General features: G+C 36.5%; 1 protein-coding gene across 6 annotated transcripts in view; it reads right to left on the reverse strand.

Annotated features, from left to right (window-relative positions):
* Positions 1 to 8,067, reverse strand: part of HECW1 (HECT, C2 and WW domain containing E3 ubiquitin protein ligase 1) — a 426,246-nt gene that overhangs the window by 85,035 nt on the left and 333,144 nt on the right. For all 6 annotated transcript variants that reach the window (XM_012720822.1, XM_004676647.2, XM_012720820.1 and 3 more), the window contains 2 exons: positions 3,282 to 3,387; positions 2,306 to 2,402 (listed from right to left, as the gene is read on the reverse strand). In XM_012720822.1, coding sequence (XP_012576276.1) covers positions 2,306 to 2,402; positions 3,282 to 3,387 — 203 coding nt within the window. The remainder of the gene's footprint in view (positions 1 to 2,305; positions 2,403 to 3,281; positions 3,388 to 8,067) is intronic.

Here is an 8,067-nt window from a genome sequence, read left to right on the forward strand (position 1 = left end):
TTCACCAGAGACAGAGCAGGGAGCAGAACAGGCAGATCGACAAAGTACACTGCTGAGGGGAGCAGTGGGCGGGTCAGGGGAGGTCTGCCATGCCATGTGATCTCCTCCGGGGCAGGCAGGGATCGAACTCATGAGAAAGTGGCTTAATCTTCTTAGTGCAGTGCTTTAACCCGCCGCACCACCAGGGAGGGCCCATGGTTTCCATTTTTATGTCTAGGTCTTTAATACATTTCAAGATGGTTTTTGTGCATGGTGTGAGGTAGTGATCTAGTTTCATTTACTTTTGCATTTGGCTTCCCAGTTTTGCCAGCACCACTTGTTGAACAAACTTTCTTTGTTCCATCATATAATTTTAGCTCCTTTGCCAACGATTATCTGCCCATAAACCTGTGGGTTCGTACCTGGGCTTTCTATTTGAATCCACTGGTCTGTGTGTCTGTTCTTATTCTAGTACCATGCAGTCTTGATTATTATGACTTTGTAGTATAGCTTGAGGTTTGGGATTGTGATTCCTCTGTTCTACTTCTTTTTAGTCATGATAGTTTTGGCTATCTGAGGTCTTTTGTGGTTCCATGTGAATCTCATCAATATCTGTTCTATTTCTTTGAAGAATGTCATTGAGACTTTTATTGGGATGGCGTTGAACCTGTATATCGCTTTTGGTAGGATGGCTATTTTGATGATGTTAATTCTCCCAATCCATGAGCATGGGATGTCTTTCCATTTCATGGTGTCTTGTATTTCTTTTAACAGTGTTTTGTAGTTATTTTTGTATAGGTCCTTTACCTCTTTTGTTAGGGTGATTCCAGGTATTTGATTCTTTTTGTTTTAATTGAAAATGGGATTTTTTTTTTTTAATTTCTGCTTCTTTGATTGGTTGCTTTTGTGTAGGAAGGCCTCTGACTTTTGTCTGTTGATTTTATATCCTGCTATCTTACTAAACTCATCAGTTGTTTTGATTAGCTTCTCTATGGAGTTTTAGGGTTTTCCATGTAAATTATGATATCATCTGCAAATAAAGACTGTTTTACTTCTTCTTTCCCGATTTGGATTCCATGTATATTTTGTTCCTGTCTTGTTGCTATGGCTAGAACTTCCAATGTTATACTGTAGAGCAGTAGTAAGAATGGACAGAGTCATTAGTTTTTATACTAAACAATTTCCAAAGTTTTCCCAATTCCAGCATGCTCTGATTACATATCTGTAATATCATAGCCATGCAATTCCACACTATATGGAAACTTTGAAGGTTTTTTGAGTTTTGTTCCAATGTAATAATGAATATTAAGGCTTGAAAAAATATTTCTCTGTAGAAATACATTTACTTTTTTCATTAGGGGACATTTTAAATTTACCTTTTAAAAATGATTTACTTGGAGGGGGACATCCCTGGTAGCACAGAAGTTAAAGTCTCACTGTTATCATATGGTGCAGCAGACCTCTCTTGTATTTCCCACTGATCTTCTCAGCAGTTTATATCAGTAAACCTGCCTGTTCTGCTCCCTACTCTTTCTCTGGTGAATCCTTGAAACCCCTCCTCTAACCACAGCTCTGACATATACCCCAGTTCTTGCATGCTTACATAAATAAATAAATCTTAAAATATTATTTACTTTCAAATTCTTCTTGAAGGTAAACAGTGAACTCATTAGTGTAATATCAGTATCATGAAAATGTTTGGGAGCTTCTTGTTTCTGTGTCAGAAATCTTACTATAGTACAGTCTTCTGAAAATCTTTTAGATGTGCTTTATTTTGTTATAAATAAGCTGTTTATAAAAGATTTGCTCATGAAGAATTGACCCATGTGACAGTATGATACTGCATTTCATGGCTCAGTAAAGAAATATGAGGAAAGCTAAACATAAGTAGAGGTAACATAAGTAGAGGCAACAGTTCTTATGCTAAAGCACATCTGTTTGTCCCATCTGTTCATCTTAAGTAAGTATCTCCAATGTGGAAAACCAAATTCTGAGGAGGCAGAGTAGGAACAAAAACAAAGAGTATATAGGCACTGTTCTAAAGAGCTTATAGTGTTGTAGGGAGACATAACTACCTAAGAACAGAAGAAATAATGAAAAACTAACCTTGAGATACAAAAATGAATGCTATTTAACAAGGCAAAGACATACTGAAGTTGACCTTGATCACCGAATCTTTGTATTTCATTTGACTCTTCATTTGAGTAATGAAATTATAATTTAAATGCATGAATAAAATGTATCAGAAGTCCCCACTCTTATATAGACAGGTGTTTCCCAGCTGGGGAGAGACCCTGATTAATATGGGTAAAGGGTGAGTTTTTACCTGAGTGCATGGTTTCTTGCCACACTTGGCTGACGCTCCTGCAGCATGTCAAAAATATTTGGTTGGCGAAGAAATGCCACAATCTTGTCATTATATGCTGAAACAAACAAAGTTGTGGTTGAATCTTTAGCTCAAAGAGCTAAATGACAGAAAAATTGCTGCCTGATACCAATATTAATATAGGGCCGGTAGTATATTCATCACTAAATGTAAGTTCTTGAGTTTTCTTTTTGTGATATGACAGTATTAGAAATTTTAACAAATCAAACCAGAAGCAAATTAGATGTAAGTTAATCACTCTTAATATTTCAGGAACTTAACTGAATGCTTACTCATCCTATATGAACAGGTGAAGAATAAAGTGAATATCCCCTCAGAGAGTTCATCTCTTTTTTAATTTCTCTTGTTTTACTACTGCTATTATGACAAAATATTATTTATGCATTCAAATAAATCCCTTTTTGGGCAACTGACACTTGTAGCTATTGCGATGGGTTGATTTTCCAAGAATGACAATTATTCAAATCCATTTCTTATCTTCATCTCATTTGCCTTGATACAAGTGCTAAATATTTTTCTATGAGAGAGCTGATGTGGCGATAAGACTATGCTGACTTATCCCCATAAGAAGAGGCATATAAATTAAAAGCTGCATGTAAAGTAACACAATCTATCACCTAGTTTAAATTATTACGTCTGGGACTCAGTTTCAATAAATCACTGAAAGGAATGAAGATGTAAGGAAATGAGGTTCTGGAAGTGAGTAGAAGAGAGATGGAAGGGAAGAGATAGAACACAGTAAGGAGGAAAGAAAAAAGGAAAATGGGAAAAAGGAAGTGTGGGAACAGAAGATAAGGGAGTATATTTTACAATGAAAGAGGAGAGAGAAAATACAGAATCCTATTACTACAGAATTGATGATAAGGAAAACAAGGGTAAGTGTTATGTTTCTAGGGGGTTCAAAAATGATACATACCCAGTGGCAACGATTCTTGTTGATACTGACTTCGAATAGCAGCTACTAGGCTGTGTGCTGGTCTGGCCAGTAAAGAGGCTCCTCTGTTTCTAGAGACTTCTGAAGCCTAATTTCAAAATAAAATCATTAATACTGGAAATTTGTCATTCATTTCAATGGTCTTTTGCTATCAACTTTTCAATATGTGAGTAAAACACCCTGAAAAAGGATCTAAGTTAAAAGAAGTAATAAAGTTAACAAATCTCAGTGTTAGAAAATGAACGTTTAAAAAATTTAGTGGGGTTGATGTGCTCTATCATAGTTTTAAATAAAGTGTGTTAAGTACTTAATGTACTTAACAAATTAGGGTTTTTCTTTAATAAATGGAAATAAATTATATATAAATTCTAGGTTTTTAACCCTCATTTTCAAGTGGTAGTTTAAAATTCAATGAGGAATGAACTTACAATTATAAATAGCATTTATTACAGTGAAATGGCCTTTCTTTGTTTAGTGTCTATTCAAACATTCTCTATGCCTGCTACTCTTCACATATCTTACATTCTAACAAAATTTTTCAAAGTAATCATATTAAGCTCAGTTAAAAATGGGGACTGTGAGGTTTGGAGAAAATTAAGTCTTTCTAACATTTTCAACATAAAAGATAAAACTTGGATCTTAATTAATACTTAACTGCAAAAGTCCTTGGTTACTTTTCACATTCCATTAGCCTGAATTCACTGTCTTAGTTTGGGGTGGGCATTTTGACAAAACTCCATGGAATGACTTTCTTAACTTAAAAATTATATATTTTTGATAATTTGTCAATTTAAAATTTTAACAAGTTTTCCAAGTTCTAGAGCATGATAAGGAATTTTCCACCACTGTACCGCCATATACTTTGTATCGCCATGACACCATACACATTTAAGACCTCTTTTCAAAGTAAACTATTTAAACTACAGATTTTCAAGTGGAGTTCATTCACCAGATTTATGAGGTTTGGTGTAGAATATGTCTCACTCTATGGTACTTGGCAAAGTATGCTAAAAAAAAAAAAAAGATGTAAAAGCATGTAAGATTTTTTTTCCTTTTTTTAAAATTTTTTTTAAATATAACAATTTATTTTTACATGATTTTGTGCCTTTTTCCATCTCATTTGTATTCCCTGTGGAGTTCCCATTACAAAATCACCCATGTGCCATCACCATAGTCCAGTGCACTTCTCCATCCCCCACTCCCAATTTTTGATCCCATTCCCCATTCTACCTCCTAAAATGACTCTGGTATATAGTTGTTTATTATTATTATTATTATTATTACTTCCCCCTGGAGAAAAGCATGTAAGAATTTTAAATATTATTCTGTAAGAATTTTATAAAGACCTCAAATATCCAGGCCAAAAGGAAAGATAATTCTCTCTGAAATCAGTAGAAAATTCATTTACACAGAATTCAGGAGAGGTGATGAGATCCTATGTTACAAATCCACCAAGGTCATCAACTCCAAAGTAATCACTTAAGACTAGGTTGTGTGCAGATGGAAAGCTAGAGCATATAATTTAGAGTTTTTAAATTAAAGACATGGTATTTACTGGTTTTCCATTGAGTTCTGCTTCTATGAACAGGCAAGAATTGACACGAGCTATGCCACATATATGACGGACATCTTCCGGGTAGATCGGAAAAAGCTCTGAAAAATCAGAATTTCCACTGCTAACTTATGTTATGACCTCCCTTTTTTGTATAATCATAATATCAAAACATTTTGAGCAACATTCAGTTTACAACTGGATTATTTTAGCCTCATAAGGCAGCTGCCTGGTTCAGGCAAGCTGCCCCATGGAGAGAAATTCCTGTCTTCTGAGACAGAAGGCAAGCCCCAGGAGAGATAAGACTCCAGGGAATAAAAACTCCTGGGAGGCTTCCTTGGTTTATTTATATAAAAAAGCAAACCTCAGATAAGACTACCAGGACTCATGGACAAATTTTAACCTTGTCTACACAGGTGTTGTTTGATACACAACTGTTACAACTTTCTCTTAATTTACTCCTTTTAAAAACAAGCACTAAAAGTGCTAGTGGCTAGCCTTAAATTAGCCACTAGCTTTTCTTTAGACAATCACTGATAACACTGCTAACACAATTTATTACTACCCCAAGACCCCTAACAACCTTTTGCGAAAAAGCTCACCCCTTCCCAGACCCCTCTTCCTTTGAGTGATAACTAAACAGCTGTATACATGATAATTATCACAATTACATACAATCTAGTATACCATAATATGTTAAGAGAAAAATGCTTTGTTCCCCTTGTCCTTGAGAACGTGTTATGGTGACATCTCATTAGCTTGCCCTGTGCATTATTGCAATTGGCTACTTGTTTCACAGTATAAATAAAGACCTGCTGAGGGAATGGCAGGAAGACTTGCACCCAATCCTGACTCTTGTGTATTCCTCGCGCCCGCTCCTCTCTCCCCTTTTGGAATCTCCGCTTGCCGATGCCTTCCCACCTTAGGGCCCTGCCTGTCTTGCCTCCAGACACCTCAATAGTTGGAGCTGGTCTCCAACAAAGAATAATATCTTTGGTATGGGTTAACAGTTCACTATCTCTGTGTGACAGTCTTTGAGTAGCCCTTCTGGAAGTTTGTTCTTTTTCATATTTTTACTATATAATTTATTCATTTACATATATTTTACATAACTCCATTTTTTTTACAAGGTTTCCTTTCTTTTCTCAGGTGTAGTCCCCATAGGATTTTTACCACCAGTTTACCCAGCACCATCACCATAAACCCTTGTGCTCTTCCCTCCCTTGTTTTGATCCCTCTCACTCCCCTGCAAATTGTCTCTTATTTATAGTTGACTATTTTTTTATTGTTATTTATTCTCTAATGCTTTATTTTGTTCTCCTATATTCCTCTTATAGGTGCAATCATGTGCTATTTTACTTTTTCCTTTTGGCTTATTTCACTGAGCATAATCCCTCAAACTCCATCCATGTTGCTTCAAATGCATGAATTTATCTTTTTTTTTTAAGATTTTTTTTTATTTATTCATACAGAATTGGGGCATAGGCTAGAGATGCAGAGGGTGAGAGGATTCACCAGGGACAGAGTGGAGAGCAGAATAGGCAGATCGATGAAGAACACTGCTGAGGGGAGTAGCGGGCGGGTCAGGAGAGATCTGCTGTGCCATGTGGATCTCCTCTGGAGCTGGCAGGGGTTGAACTCATGCGGAAGTGGCTTAAGCTTCATAGTGCAGTGCTTTAACCCACTGAGCCACCAGGGAGGGCCCGAATTTATCTTTTATAAATTACTGGGTAGCATCCCATTGTGTATATACTACATCTTCTTGATCCAGTCATCTATTATTGGGCATTAGGGCTATTTCCATAGATTGCCTTTTACAAATAGTGCTGCAATGAATATAGGGTACTGGTATGCTTTTGAATTAATGTTTTGGTGTAATTGGGTAGATGCCTAGGAATGGAATTGCTGGGTCATATAGTTGCTCCATTTTTAGTAGTCTGAGGAACCTCTATACAGCTGTCCATATTGGTTGGACAAGTTTGCATTCTCACCAGCAGTGTAGGAGAGTTCCTTTTCACCACATCCTCACCAACATTTGTTGTTGCTCTTCTGTTAAATATGTGCCATTCTTACAGGTGTAATGTGATCTTGTGGTTCTTATTTGAATTTCCCTGATGATGAGGGATGTTGAGCATTTCTTCATTAACCTGTTGGCCATTTGTATTTCCTCTGTGGAGAATTATCTTTTAAGTTCTTCTGCCAATATTTTAACTAGATTGTTTACTTTGATCTTGTTGAGGTGTAAGTTCTTTATATATCTTTGTGATTGGTCCCTTTTCAGTTGTATGGAGTACATAAATTTTCTCATAATCAGTAAGGTGTCTCTTTGTTTTGGTTAATGTCTCTTTTGCTGTACAGAAGATTTTTAGTTTGATGTAATCCCAGCTGTTTATCTTTTCCTTCACATTCTTTGCTTTGGGAGATGAGTCTTTAAAGATGTTACAGAGATGCATGTCTTGTAGTTTTTTACCTATATTTTCTTCTATATATTTTAAGATTTCAGGTTGTATGTTCAGATCTTTTATCCATTTGTGCATGGTGTGAAGTAGTAGTCTAGTTTTCATTCTTTTGTTTATGGTGGCCTAGTTTTCCCAGCGCCAGTTATTGAACAAACTGTTCTTGTTTCATTGCAAATTCTTTGCTCCTTTGTCAAAGATCCGTTGTCCATATATGTGCAGCTTTTTTCTGGGCTTTCTATTTGATTACATTGGTTATGTATCTGTTTTTGTTCCAGTACTATGCTGTTTAAATATTATGACTTATAGTTGTTTGAAGTCTGGGAATGTGACACCTCCACTCCCCATTGTTTTAATAAGGAGAGCTTTCACTATTCAGGGTTTTGGTAGCTCCATATGAATTTCATCAATATTTGTTCGACTTCTTTGAAGAATGTCATTGACATTTTTATTGGAATAACATTGAATCATTAAATTGCTTTTGGTAGAATGGTCATTTTAATAATGTTGATTCCTGTAGTCCATGAACAGGGGATCAGGAGAAGCCTTTCCTTTTTTTTTAAGATTTATTTGTGCATACAGAACTGGGGTACAGGCCAGAGGCTCAGGGGTGGTGAGAGGCTTCACCAGAGACAGAGCGGGGAGCAGAACAGGCAGATCTATGAAGTCCACTGCTGAGCAGCGGGCGGGTCAGGAGAGGTCTGCCACGCCATGTGGTCACCTCCGGGGCAGGCGGGAATCGAACCCATGCGGAAGTGGT

Source organism: Condylura cristata, unplaced genomic scaffold, assembly GCF_000260355.1.
Source record: "Condylura cristata isolate star-nosed mole 26May11 unplaced genomic scaffold, ConCri1.0 scaffold00005, whole genome shotgun sequence".
Lineage (NCBI taxonomy): Eukaryota > Metazoa > Chordata > Mammalia > Eulipotyphla > Talpidae > Condylura > Condylura cristata.